Source organism: Gadus macrocephalus, chromosome 9 (genome assembly GCF_031168955.1).
Source record: "Gadus macrocephalus chromosome 9, ASM3116895v1".
Taxonomy (NCBI): Eukaryota; Metazoa; Chordata; class Actinopteri; order Gadiformes; family Gadidae; genus Gadus; species Gadus macrocephalus.
Window position 1 is genome coordinate 15593995 of NC_082390.1, and position 15249 is coordinate 15609243.

A 15249-nucleotide genomic window follows, 5' to 3' on the forward strand; every position below is an offset into this window, starting at 1 on the left:
TGCCCTTGAGAAACGTTTTAGTTCAGATATCTTTTCATGGAGTAAAGGCTGCAGTAGAAAGGTTTTGTGAAAGTTTAAAGCAGCATTACATTTGGTTTATATAATTGCTCGTAGCTGTCACATAAAATGAACCATCCCAATGTACAAATATAAGAAATTGTATTTATTACGTTGAAATCCATGTTGAAAAACAAACATATACAATTTTGGTCAAGGTGTCACAGTCAAGTGACTCATTATGTATAGCTGTCGGCTGTTTGCTTGCGTACATGTGCTCATAAAAATAATATTCCCCCAGTGGTCATCACCAGACGCACCGCACCCCGCTCCTCGGCCTGGACTCTGGAGCTATTGAGACCGCTCTGGTGTTCCCATCACCAGCAGGGGCTCACAGAGGATGAAGCTTCACCATGGGGACCGGCAGGGAGGGAAGGACCTGGTTCTGGAACACAAAGGTCTGGATGCGAGTGAAGACCCAGAGGAAGACGAGCAGCACGCTCACGTACTGGATCCAGGCCCCCTTGATGGTCTCCCAGAACCCAGGTCGGTAGGTGGAGAGGGAAGAGCGGTTAAGGAGCATTCTGCCTGGGTTAAACCTCAATAAACAGCGGGTCATGATGATGGTGGGCTGGAGGTGGAAGCATGGCAATGATCTACCTCTGTATATCTCACAACTTGATTTGAAAAAGGGCTTTATAAGCACAGGGTGCTATCTTCAAAGTCAAGGTCAAAGTGAACTTTATTGTCAGACAGACCGTGCTACAAGTTACATAGAGGACCGAAATTAAGTTTCTCCATCCTCCAAATGTGCTATTAAAATATTGACCAAACAACATAAAACATAATAACCTTATAGTGCAATCTTGTTGTTCCAATCACCATGAGTCAATCTTATGACTTGTGACTCAACTGATCATTTCCCTGTACCAAACCCTGAAATTCTTCAGTGTACTTTGGCGTACGTGGAAATATGTGCGTGGGAGTCAACAAAGCAAAACTGACATAGCCATTGACATAGATTATATTCCAAACGAGTGTTTGTTTAGTCTAATCCAAGTAAACGCATACAAACTGCTACAAACTACCTAGCCAGGGCAGTTTTTATGCATTTACTTGGGTTAGACAAATACACAAGCCAAATTATGCAACATACAAGTGTATTTCACGCACTGAAGCAGTATGTGGCTGTGTGTGTGTATATATGATCCATCTTTGTGAAAGGATATCTGATGACTTCCAGAGGGTAGCGTATCTCAGTGCTGAGCTTGAAAGGGGAGCCGGTTGCTCTTCCTACGGTCCATACTGGGCTTGGGCATGAGAAGGTCGTGGTCACTGGGATAAATATGGAGACAGAAAAAGACACAGGGACTCCACTAAATACACCCCTAATAATATAACAAGCGTATTCTCGCATAAAGGCTATTATTGTGCATTATATATGTTTAACTGGATCTGAAAGCATGTGGTACTGGAATTACTCACCTAGCGGCCATCTGGTGTGAAACGCTTCACTGACTTGGGGAACAGAATGTGTTATTTCCCCCATCCATCAGAGCGTTTACAACCAAGATGGCCGCTAGTTGAATAAGGCCCAAGTTGTGTACATATGTGTATCGTGCATTGTTCATACAGCGAGTGGACACTCACGATTTCGTTCCTGATAGGCCTTGATTATATTGACCAGATTGTATGCACTGGCAAATGGACTGGAGCCATCAATCACTGATACCTTGTTGGGAAAGGAAAGAAGAGGAACGGTTAACACAGGGGGGTGAATAGAAGTATGGTATTTAGAATTGTATGTGTTTGAATTTGTGCTCATTCCACAATTCAACTAAGGAGCCTCACTGAACATTTGTTGGTGCTGTCTTTACTAGTGTATTCACTTCAAATTTATTAAATTTTTCTATAATATATATTTACAATTTCCCCATACCCACCCGCTTGCTGTTTTCTTGAAATTCTCTAACAGGAGCCTTGTGGGGTAGCCGTGAACCAGATATATTTCTCAAGCTCCTGCTTCATTAGCTCTGCAAATAAGATCCTGCCCCCCTCCCATAGAAATAAAAGTTGATGCCCTTTGGAGATCAAAAATGAACGGAGAGGTTCCAGACCTATTGCTCTTTGCGATTCATCTGGCGATGCCAGGCTACGAGGGCGGTGTCTACGGCCTCAGTTTAGGGTAGTCAATTAGCTCTCTATAAGCAAGTTCTAGCGTGCTGATCCTTGGCGGGGACCTGTGCTATACTGAGCAGATTTTCTAGTGATAGATGTTTTGATGTGGTTCAATAGGGTTATATCTTTTCAGTTATGTTTTACTCGATAATAGTGGAGCTCAAACTATGAAGGTGATGAGACTAATTTAGCAGATATAGTTGGTTAATATTGCCAAAAACCATAATGCTATGGTAGTTGGAATAACAATAGTGAAATAATATGCCTGTATAATGATTTATACAATAAGAATATTACAATTGAAATTGCACATAACCTTAAATAAATGGATTGTAAAGTTATATGTAATTGCTTTACAGAACATATACTCTATTTTGGAAAGCTCTATAGGTGATATGTAATTTTTATCGCAATCAAAACAATAACAAAAGATCATGGGAGTAGTTGTCTCCAACACCATTGCTGGTGAACATCTTTCCGACGTGAATAAGGCATAAATCATATTCACATAGTCTTTTCATAGATGTTAAAGGAGACATAGTATGGTGTTTTCCCAACAAGTAAACATATAATTTGAGTTCTAGAAAACATTTTTTTGAAGCTGTTTGCTGGAAATAGCTTTTAGGAGAAAAAAATCTCGCCTACAGCTATTCCCCTCTGTTTCAGTCCCTTCAGAATGCGCTGTTTCTTGTGTCTGTAGCTTTAATGCAAATGAGCTGCTGCCCATTGACCAATGAGCTGTCAGACTGAACCACAGCATGGGGGAGAAGGGATTGTTGCCGTTTGCGGACTCCTGGAGCTCTATATCTATATCATATAATATAATATAATATAATATAATAGAATAGAATAATAATAATATAATACATGGGTATTTATATAATATTATATCTAATATCACGGCCAAAAGCTATGTGCGCCTCGGATGATATTATGAATCATAAAGACTGTGTCTGACGTCTCTGGTACTTCCACAACAAGCAACGACTCATAGTGGGGGATATCTCGGCCATGGTTGAAAGGAATTGGGGGAAAGGAACTTTGGCCTTGACTCTCTGAAGTCCATGAACCGCGACACGGAGGAGAAAGGGAATTTTACTCCGGGAGCTGAGCTGATTGCCGCCAAGACCTACCCCCGCCGGACCTGCCAGTTTCGACGGCAGTTCATCTCCCGGAGTACACAGCCTAACAAACACATTATTGGTTTGTTTGCATTCAGAGACTCTGACCAGGCAAAAGGCAGGCAAAGCAGAGGTTGTCTGAAGAGGACTGCGACACCATCCTGGCTCACACCAAAGCGAGGTTCTCTTTGTGAGTGCTACCTTAGTACAAGGAAATATGTTTGAAAGGTACTGCCATTCATTTCCTGCTGATGTTCTGAATGCCACTATGAAGGCATATCCCACACTGAACAAGGCAAAGCTCAAGACGGAACTGTCTCTGATCTATGAGAATTCTGAATTCAAGGCTTGCTGTGGTGCACTGGCACTGTACCAGGTTATCATGTGCTACAACCTCCAGGAGACATTCTCTGAGACTGTGAGTTTGTTGAACATTCTCATAACTACTCCTATGACAGCTGAAGCTGAGAGATGTTTATCAACTTTGAAAAATAATTAAGACATTCCTGCGAAACTCAATGGGACAGGAACGTCTGAATGCACTGGCCATGCTCTCCATGGAGAGGGAACTAGTCCTCAACATGCGTGATTTCAATGGGAAAGTCATTGACCGCTTTGCTGCACTGAAAGAGAGACGGGCAAAGTTTCAGTACGAGTAATGTAGTCTCTCTCTCTCTCTCTCTCTCTCTCTCTCTCTCTCTCTCTCTCTCTCTCTCTCTCTCTCTCTCTCTCTCTCTCTCTCTCTCTCTCTCTCTCTCTCTCTCTCTCTCTCTCTCTCTCTCTCTCTCTCTCCCTCTCTCTCTCTCCCCCACCCCCCCCTTCCCGTGAGGATGGAGACTGGGTTACAGCGGCCCTCACAACCCCACACCACCACCCCACCCCTTTCAATGTCTATATTGTATACAGTTCTCTGCAAACCTATGGTGGCATCATGCCTTCAGTGTGTATATTGTATATAGTTCTCTGCAAACTTATGGTGGCATCATGCCTTCAGTGTGCATATTGTATACTGTTCTCTGCAAACCTATGGTGGCATCATGCCTTCAGTGTGTCTTGAACAACCACACATAAAAGGTTGCACATATTATATTGATAGTTAGTTACCAACACAATAGATTGGCCGTAACACACCTTTTAGAATCACACATATTCTCTCTCTCTCTCTCTCGCACTCTCTCGCACTCTCTCTCTCTCTCGCACTCTCTCTCTCTCTCGCACTCGCACTCGCTCTCTCTCTCTCTCTCTCTCTCTCTCTCTCTCTCTCTCTCTCTCTCTCTCTCTCTCTCTCTCTCTCTCTCTCTCTCTCTCTCTCTCTCTCTCTCTCTCTCTCTCTCTCTCTCTCTCTCTCTCTCTCTCTCTCTCTCTCTCTCCACTTTTAATCTTGCTGAATTCTAGAAGGCAAATAAATTAAGTTAAAACTAGGTTCCCGGCTCCTTTCGTCTTTTTTTGCCTCCACAGGTTTTGAACGTTCGCAAAAATAAATAATGAATACTCTGATAACTCTGACTGTTTTGATTGAGAATAAGCATTACATGTTTTATTGGTAATATTGCCGTTCATCATTAGGCCTATTACTGCTACTAAAAATAGATTAGATTAAACGAGTACTCGATTGATCCTCAAGGAATTCATTCGATCACTGAAGTTTGGAATTTACTACTCGTGCCCATCCCTTACACATTGAAAAGTTTTGGTTCTCAGCTTACCAAAGGCAGAAGTCATTGTCGTCATAAACTTTGAAATGTTTTCATATTTTTCAAAACCTGCTAGGTAAAAAACCTGTTTGCCTAACAGAGAACAGGCGAAAACATACCATCGTGGGCTATGGCTAGAGCACTGTTCTATGCTTTAACCGTCCTATGGAACGGTGAAACTTTCTCGCCACACCTTACAAAGAACATAACTGACAAGCACCGCCAATCAATAATCATAGTAATCATTTATGACTTGCAACCATCCATACACACATTCAGACGGATGGCGGTGTCAATTACCCACGGCGACAGCCAGCTCGTTGAAAGCAGTAGGGTCAGTGTTGCCCAGTGATGTGCAAGTTCACACTTCACAAGAGCTAGCTCAAAGTTCAGTTTATACAGTTTAAAATGAACTAGTTTGTGTTCAGAGTTCACACTTTAGAAATGTTAACTTAGTTCACATTCTCTGAATTCTTTTTAAATTTTTTATTTTTTAATTGGACCTCCTCCTACCTATCCACCCCCAGCCCCCCAATCATCGGCACTGTCAAATGCCTAAAGTAAACTAATTACTGTGTACTACTATGGAACAAGATTACTTGTTAAACAATGTGTCATATTATATAGAAAGTGAAAAACCAAGCTAACAGCATCTGTGCGGCCAGTTTGACTGGGGTGGAGGAACTTTGCAGCTGTTGGCTCAAGGCTTACCCTTCTTGGGATGATCGTCATTAAGTGTCTAAATTTCCCAAGACTGGTCGGATGCTTCAGTTCGATATGGCTTTTTTAATTTGTTGCCGATATGGCTGACGTTAAGACTTGTATCTTCAGACCTGGAATGCACATAACGAGATGCAGCTCCCCTGAGCAGGCTAGGCTCAGGAGCCTATAAAGCAGCCCTGATCAAGTGACTCTTCCCTCTCCCTGGCCTGCAGCCTGATCCTTAGTTTCCTTTATGTTTGGTTGTTCACGGTATTCTTTAATACATTTGTTATGTTCATAAAAGACAATGTGTGGCCTCCCCTTCAATGGTACAACGGTTGAGCCAGGTTGTAACATATGGGGGCTCATCCGACCAATTTGGTGAGTTTTTCAATGATGGTAAAACTTTCGGTAGTTAAACTGGTACTTGCTTCATTTAGCTTATTCTATAGGCATTATGAGGAAGGAGTCAGGGTTTAACCTTGCATAATGGAGGTAATCGGTCTGGGCAATAATTGACAGGACTTATTTGTCTTGAGATTGAAGGTGCTCAGTACTGGTTTTTGGGGAGGCCGCTAGGTCTTGATCTTTGTTTTGGTGATTCTTGTGTTTTGTTTTGATCAGTTAATTGGTGCACTAGTTAATATGTTTTGAAGCTCCTTTGTGGTTTAGTAATGTGGATCAGTAGTGCATGGTTGGGGATTGAGTTTTTGATAGGGTAATCTGCTGGGGTTAGGCTAACAGAGTTGATTGTCCAGTGAGCACATGTCTGAATTTGAACTTCCCCTGTTAAGCTTCAGTTGCGTTTCCCCTTTGGGTTGCGTGAATTATTTTTGTTTTGTTTTTTTAATCCTTTTGGTAGTGCCCTTCAATGGTACAACCGTTGAGCCAGGTTGTAACAATTGTTACACCAAACATACCTCCAGGGGAATTATGTTAAAACAGGATAACATTAATGCCTCAGTGAATGAATCTAATGAATTGAACACCATCGTTTTTGAGTAACGTGATTGGCTCCTGCAATCTGCAAAATTTCAAGTAGATCAGCCGATCACCGTTCACGTGTTTTGGACGTAAATTAAACTATGCAACGCCAACATATATATATATATATACATTTTTTTATATTCATTTATCGGCCATTATAAATGCCGATAACGAATAGTTTGAAAAATGCCTAATATCGGCCGATAATATCGCCGATATATCGGTCGGGCTCTAGTATTTTGCATGGATTGATTTGTTTTAATATGTAAGTAGCTGGTGTTTAAACAAACTACTGTCGCCAATAACAATTTCAACAATTTAAATATTTACCACTGGAGCAATATTAAAAAGCGGAAGCGGAGGCGCTTCCACACTAGCCAGTCCAAACTGAACGCTACAAACGCTAGGCAGCACTCTAGCCCCATCTCCATGGGACGCAACTCGCAAGGAAGTGATCTAGCAAGGCTGCAGCCTTGCTAGATGCTGCAGCCTAAGTCTTAAGTATTTGCTGGAATTTGCTGCAGCCTAAGTCTTTACTGAAATTTGGTTTCCTGTGTTTCCTTGGAAGTAAGGGGGTAAAGAGGATATGGCAGGCAACCAAATTAAACGTTACCTTGAATTAACCTATTGATTTCTCTGGGTTTCAGCATTGTTGGAAAATGATAAAAAAAAAAATATTAATACACAACTCAGCAAAAATTAATAAAATAGGTCTAGTCTTTTTTGGATATTTGAATGCGGAATGTTACTTATTATGCTGTGGAGTGTGAGTGCTTGATGCTTGTTTGAGCAGCACCAGCTCACCAGAGTCAGACTGATTGGACTCTAGGGCATGTTGCGTATTAATCAATGTGTACGGGTTAAACCAGCCATCCCCCCCACACACTCGGGGGACCTGCTACATGGCAGAATGTAATGCTGAGTGTTTTTTTACCGACTAGTGCCTCACCGATTCTAAATCGTAAACATGAACAACACGTTCAATAATTACGATCTCATATCCTTTAGTATGGGGGGAACATGACGACAGCTGGGGATGCAGGCAATTGTTTGTCACGTAGGAAGCAAGCCAACAAGGAGCAAGTTATCATAACAGAAGCCATGGTAGCAAAAGTTGGTTGGAGAAACAGCTTGTTGAGTTAAAACATTTCCGTGTTAGTGTGTGGTGCACTTTGTTGGCAAAATAGTAAAATGTATCTAAAACTATCATAAGGTGTGTGGCCTTTCACGTTTTTGAAATTGAAAAACTAGTCTACTAGAGACTAGACTAGTCTATCTAGTGTGTACCCAGCATAACACCTGCTCTTTCAATAATTGATCCATCAAATCTGCAATAAACCGCTTTAAACGCCCCAGTGCAGTGACGGGGACACTGTGCTGTGGAAGGTCCCGACCTTCGGAGGAGACGTAAAACCAAGGTCCTGACTCACTGAGGTCATAAAAGATCCCAGGGCACTTATCGCAAATTCATCTGGCCCCCTAATCATCCTCTTGTATTATTGGCTGATTCATTTAATTCCCTCATTCTCCACCTCAAGCTGCTGTGTGGTGAGCGTTCTGGTGCCGATTGGCTGCTGTGCATTCCCCATGTGGGTGCTTCACATTGGTGGTGGTTAGTGAGGTCCCCCTCTTCACTGTAAAGCGTCTTGAAGGTATATAAAAAAGCGCTATATAAATGCAATCAATTATTATTATTAAACATCCTATTCCTGTGTCCTGGTTTTGGAGAGGCCCAGCTAGATGGAGTGTGGCAGTCACCTATAATATAAGTACTGTAATAAAGTTAAATTGGCTCACAGGACCAATGGTTTGTTGAGTAAAATTTGGGGAAACAAATCCCGTTTTTCCTTTCATAATGCAACAGCAGGATAGTCTGCTTCTATATACACAAGATCCATTCTACTCTTTGCGGAGTGATTATAGAAAAACCTGATGAAAAGTTGGTTCAGGCTGGGCCAATGAATGCCAGTGTACCAAGTGTGTTCTACAGGCTTTCTGTTAGTTGGCATTTAGCGGGATTGGCTGACTAGAATCTCAATTAGCCGCTAATATAAATCTCGACAGACATCTTGGTTGCTTAATTGAAAATATATAATGAAGCTATTAAATAAAGTAAAACAAAATAAAATACAAAAATGTTCATCAAATTACTTTTTCAAGTTTTCTGTGAGCTTACATTGACAAGCGAATAGTCAGTGAATATGCATTATGCGTGGCAGACTGAATGTATTACCTACTTGTGTCCTGGTGCGACACACAACAATCACACAAAGCCATTCTTTCGTTCTAAATCAAACCCTGGAGTGTAGGGAAGGTCTTGGGAGGTTTTAATCCATTGGACCTCTGGTGCAGACCAAACAAACACATTGGGTTGCACATAAGAACGGGAGTCTCTCTCCGCTTCCAAGTGAACTCCTGTTCTGTCTGCTTTAGGTGTGAATGTGATCAGTACCAACATTACAAACCTTATGAGAAAACCATGCTTTGGTGTCTATTTATGTACACCTTTGCATCAGACGTGAATAATAAAAATATTAAGCCAGGTAGGGTATATGTGAACTTTTCCTACATTAAAATGAGTGCTGTAAGACATGGTGAAATCCATAGGTGAAACACAACACAGCTTTGAATAGTGGTTATCTCGATTTATGCGGCCAAAAATCCTGGTTATGCGGCACGTTTTCTCTAAAAATGCTATGAAATATGTGGCATATTTATGCAATTTTATGCGATGAAATTGCGGGAACTTGCAAAAAAATGCAGGAACTTGACTCCCCCAACACCCTGTTCTCACTAGGCTACTACTTTAATGTAAAGATTCATTACTTATTACTTTCTATGATAAACAAGCATACTACATCACAGAAAGTGCTGGGAATATTTACAATTTAAAATTTACAATTTGACCTGACGAGCTGGCTGTCGAACTGCATGGTTGACTTTGCCGCCGGTGTGTCAATGTGTGTATTAAACGATGCAAGTCGCTTTGGATAAAAGCGTCTGCTAATTGCCCTAATTGTAAATTGGAATATTTAAGTTCTCATCTTGTTTTATTTGAGACCTTAAAACATGGCTCAAACTTACAAAACATTGAGTACAGCTTCTGTAGCTTTACAAAAAGAATCTGCTACAACTTAAATAAATAAAATGCATATGCAAGTTTCTGCCGGCGACCCGCCGCCCACTCTCGCGGGTGTCTCGGGTCTCACGAAGCACCGAATTGCTTTACGGCACTACAGACCCACAAACACGGAAACCGGCTCGATATAAACACAAGTAGCGAAGGGATTGTTAGATTCATCATGGATCAACCGACTTAAAAGAGACAGAGAAACCCAATGTCGGAGAGAGAAAAGGGAGACTGACCGACAGAGAGGCCAGACACGAGTAAACGTTGGGCGAGCTTCTCAGGAATAGCGTGAACTGAAAGAAAAAGATGACTGCAAATCGGATGTCGACTTGCCATGGCCGTGTTGCTCTTGTAATTTTAAGTACCCTTGGGTGAACATTGTACCCTTTGTATTGTGGCTTCTTGATGTTGATAGTCTCTGTAAAAATGTGTTTGCTCGACCGTTTTGTTGTGAGCCCTGTATGTTTCTAGCTTGCTTGCTGGGGTGTTAGCTTACTCGCTACCAAACATGTTTGTTTTCATGGTTGTTTTGCTGTTCGTCTGCTCGTCCCCCAGACACAGGCTAAATCCCAGAATACAGGTTCTTGTTCTAGATCACTAAACCGCTATTCGAATGCCTCAGATTTTTCTAAGAGTGAATAGCCTATATCACGTGACATGTCCGGCTGGCCATAGAATGCAGTACCCTGCACGAGAGCTGCTAGTTAGCACATATTCGTCGGTAACAGATATGTGAACCTCCATTATAGCTTTAGCCATGTTATACCTTTGGTATAGTTCCCCACTTGTAAATATGTTTGTAAAAAGATTGCTTTGTATTTTGGCAAACAGAATTGTTATGAGGCGTGAGGCTTGATGACACAAGAGGGCTCGGCCTGCCTGCCCCAGTACAGCCACCACCCACATCCAAACTTGTGCGGGTACAAGTGTCACGAGGAAATCAAGAGAACCCTCAAGAAGATCTTACACAATAGCCTGAGGCAAAAAACAAATCTTGAAGAACTATCACTTGCATTTCTTTCAATATCCAAAATAAATATTTTTCTAACCAAAGTGTGTATTATTGAACAAATGAAAGAAAGGTGCTGCCAAAATCTGTTTAAAAAAAAAATGGAAACATTTTAAAACCATATACAATTATATTTATTGACAAGGTTTATTTGCGGGCATTTACACGTAAACGTAAATGTGTCCCTAATAGGGTTGCCGCGGTATACGGTATTACCGGTGTTACCGGTGTTGAGGCCAACACCGATTACTCGGTGTTGCACACCGGCAACACCGTTTTTTTTTTTGTTGTTTTTTGTAATAAAAAACAAATTCAGTAAAAATGAATAATATAATTATAATTAAGAAAATTAAAATGTGTAGAATAGGCCACAGTTCTGCTCTGTGCGGGAGAATTAGCGTGGCGAGAACTTAAGACCGGTAACCATAGCAACGCCGGTAAACAAACCCCGCAAAGCCCAATCCCTACGTGAGCTCCCCGCGCTACGGCCATCCGGAGGCGCACAGAGCTTTTGGCCGTGATATTATGATATATAAAATAATATTATACTATTATATATAGAACGTTATAAGACGCCGAGAATTGGCGCGCTGCCAGCCGCTGTCACCGAGTGTGAGAGGAGAGTTGACGGAGAAGATGGCGGTTGACCTATAGTTTCAAAGTTAATACCGTTTATACCGGTTATACCGGTGTTGACACGAGCGTATTACTCGGTGTGAAAATGTCCACACCGCGGCAACCCTAGTCCCTAATCTTCCAGACACAGTATCTGCCTATGACCATTCTCATGCAGGGACTAGCGACGGCATACCGTCATACCGTCTACCGGTTTACGAGTCCGGGTATTTTATCTAGTATTTTGTTATGTCTTCTACAATGAACTACAATGAGCCCTGCAATGAAGCCTGTCTTTCTGTGCCACCTGCTTCTGCGCTCCATCACTTGAACACTCCTTCGAACACAAGCAGCTACGTCACTCAGATCGATGGCAACGTGCCGAGACAAGCAGGCGCTGCAGACACACAGGCAGCACGCATGCACGCACCACAACAGAACAGAACTTTACCCGCAGGCAAACACGCCTTGGGTAATGCAGGAAAACGCGTTTCTATAGTCTAGTAAAGTAATATACATATACATATACATAGATATAGATATAAATATAGACTAGCCTTCGATAGCTTAAGGTTGTAGTTCTCGTGGGTTATTATTAGTAGTCAACCAAGTCTAAGAGAGTTTTGCACACGCGGAAACATGGAAAAAAGTTGGAACTGTAAAATTGCTACAAATATATCGCAGCAAAACTATAACTACAATATTAAACAACATAGCCAATATGCAAAGGAAACATATACTGTACTCGCGTAACCGACCGTTCCGTGCCGATGAAAGGAGTGCTGTCTATGGCTTCACTCTTGAGTGGACAGACAGTGGACTACAGTGGACAGCGCTGTTATAAAGTATGGCTTTCAAGAAAGCCTTAAAAGCTAATTGTAGGAACTTTGTTGACATTAAAGTACTAGCTGCAATCGTGATGCAGGCTGGTTATTGCATCCAATAACCAAGATCAACAAAAAGCTATTTCTATTGTTACACCAAACATACCTCCAGGTGAATTATGTTAAAACAGGATAACAGTAATGTCTCAGTGAATGAATCTAATGAATTGAACACAATCGTTTTTTTGAGTAACGTGATTGGCTCCTGCAATCTGCAAAATTTCAAGTAGATCGGCCGATCACCGTTCACGTGTTTAGGGCGTAAATCAGCCGATAATGATCGGTGCCAGATCAATCAGTGCATCACAAAAAATGACCATTTAAAAAGAGGGGGGAGGGTTGAGCTCACGTTGTAAACGTTGTAGAGGCCGCGGTGAGGCAGCGGGACTCTCTGCTGTAACCTCAGGTCTCCGGCGACAAACAGCTGGGCTCCAGGAACCGGAGAGGAGTGCTGGATGTAGGCCAGGCTTTGCATCACCACAGTGGACATCCTCTGAATGAAGAAAAAACAGAAAATCACACTATTATCTCCTGGAAGCAGAACCATAGCAGAATGAGGCTTTGGTTTATTTTGGGCTTGACTAAAATGGACAAGTGTGATACTATGAAGGAATATGTTAACACAATAAAGTTGTTTGCTTAGCATATTACATTGCAAATGTTGTGGAACTTGTTTGCAAGATGACCGAATAAAGATTAAGACGTTTATTTAGAACGTTAACAACGTAATACAAAAGCTGCATTGGTCTGCAGAACACCTGCCTTAGAGTTTTGACCAACAGTTTTTTCTTGTTTCTGTGATACCTCCAATAAAGTCAACGGCAATTTTGTTATCAAACAATGAGCATACATGGCTCGCCAACAACCAGCTGTTGTATTTGTTATTTGTTACTTGATACATGACACTCTGGGATTTGTGTCATGTATCATCATCTAATCCAGCGGTTCCCAAACTGGGGGTCGCGACCCCCCGGGGGGTCGCGGAGCACCGTCAGGGGGGTCGCGGAGAGATGGGCCAGTTTGCATATTAAAAAAAAATATATATATATATACGAATAATTATATGAAACATTATAATAAAATACTGGCGTCAGAATAGGCTTTTAATGCACAGCCACTTTGCAGAGAGAAATCCACCTTTGAAAAAATAAATAATAATAATAATAATGGTGATGATTACTACTGCATAATAATAATGATAATAATAATAATAATAATAATAATGATTTTGAATATTATTATTATGCATAGTAACACATAGTTACATAGTTAGTTACTACATAGTGCACTAAGTTTGGTTGTCGCGCGGGGCGGGGGGTCGCGAAAACAGTCTCAAGTCCAAAAGGGGGTCCCCTGAAAAAAAGTTTGGGAACCACTGATCTAATCTATGAAGGCCATTGTCTGAACATTTTCCAAGTTAGTATCAGACACCTTCATGCATTGCCCTTCAGATGTCTAGTTATTAAAACCCTGAGGACAACTTTACAGACTCTATATGCCAGGGGCGTGGTCAGTCCCTGAACACACTTTAAACAGGTTTTGTCTATCTGAACAAACCCGGAATCTCTCCGGCCGATACTGCCTTGTGTCAACTTGGATCCAAGGCCTGAATATGAGTACATACTGGCAGCACAGAACATCGGATTTCCTCTCTAAGAAGCAAGGCTCACTTCAGAAGACTGTGTTTTTCCACGAATATAACATTCATTAAGCATATAAGGCAAGATATTAATTATAATTATTCTGAGGGAATAGCAGGTGGAAGACAGACGTACAAAGAGCTGGTAGCTGAATGTGAGGAGCAGCTGCACGCTGTACACCTCCTCCTCGGGCTTGAGAGGGAGCTGCACTTCCAAGATTAGACGGTCCAACTTGCCATCCTGGTTCTGGTCCTGCTCCTGAACCTGGTCAACACACACACACACACACACACACACACACACACACACACACACACACACACACACACACACACACACACACACACACACACACACACACACACACACACACACACACACACACACACACACACACAAGATGCCCGATTTATATGACAATCTTAGAAGTTTCACATGATCGTTCAACTGAAGCGATTTATTTACTGACCAGCTCCTGACTAACTTACTGATATTGTAGGAATACGGAGGTTGGGCCCAAGCATGTTGTTAAAACTGGAAAAAGTACTCCAGGCTACATAGTCTCCCTTGGTGTTGGTCGATGCAACAAAAATAGTTTGATACTGGAACCTCACAACAGGCTGCTCCTCATAGGAGCTCCTCTTGATCCAGAAACCTAAAACAAAGCAGCTTTAAACAGCGAAAATGTCCGAGTCATACGTGCATTTATTAACAGCCTTATATGCAAAGAATACAAAACACTTCAACACGTCAAAGGTAACGGCCGATGTGGTACTTTCAGCGAGTAGGAGGTTTGACAGTCATTATCATTACCTTGGCTTCTGTAAGCAACCAGTAGAGGTGAAATGTATGTAAGACACAAAACAACAACCAGAAACAACGTTGCCTTCGTGCAAACGCTGGTTTTGTACCGAATCAAAGCCGGATGAGAATAGACTTCATAGAAAGCCATAACAACATAAAACGACTGCAGAGTACCATTAAACAATCAGATAGCACGAATGCTAACTCGGTACTCTTTCATATTAGCAGCGTAGTTAAAGAAAGCACGGTTTACAAACGGAAAAATTAACACAGCGAATAAAGTACAACTAAATAAAGTTTATCCATATTCAGCTAGGTAAAGAGCTAGGACAACTTATTTTGCAAGTATATAAGCTAAGCTAGGTTGCTCAAATACGATGCTCCATGCTTAAGCTACTTCCCGTCCTTCTGCTTAGCGTCTCAAGTGGTTGCCATGGTAGTCGCGGGTCTCTTGGCAACAACCGCAACCAAGGACATGACACAGTCCC

General features: G+C 41.8%; 1 protein-coding gene across 1 annotated transcript; it reads right to left on the reverse strand.

Moving 5' to 3' along the window:
- Positions 1-142: 142 nt before the first annotated feature.
- Positions 143-15247, reverse strand: tmem231 (transmembrane protein 231). The gene is made up of 7 exons (XM_060061097.1): positions 14771-15247; positions 14446-14612; positions 14093-14221; positions 12667-12810; positions 1648-1729; positions 1227-1332; positions 143-551 (listed from the first exon to the last, which is right to left on the reverse strand). Exons 1-7 carry the CDS (start codon positions 14907-14909, stop codon positions 389-391), a joined length of 930 nt encoding a protein of 309 aa, XP_059917080.1. The 5' UTR covers positions 14910-15247; the 3' UTR covers positions 143-388.
- Positions 15248-15249: the final 2 nt, after the last annotated feature.

What these genes read in the sequence shown, in the direction of transcription:
- tmem231 (XM_060061097.1), bottom strand. Translation starts at nt 14,909, where the DNA reads ATGGCTTTCTATGAAGTCTATTCTCATCCGGCTTTGATTCGGTACAAA. An exon ending in GGTTGCTTACAGAAGCCAAG is followed by an intron (nt 14,613 to 14,770) that starts GTAATGATAATG and finishes GCTTTGTTTTAG; the next exon opens with GTTTCTGGATCAAGAGGAGC. An exon ending in GGCCTATCAGGAACGAAATC is followed by an intron (nt 1,333 to 1,647) that starts GTGAGTGTCCAC and finishes TATTTATCCCAG; the next exon opens with TGACCACGACCTTCTCATGC.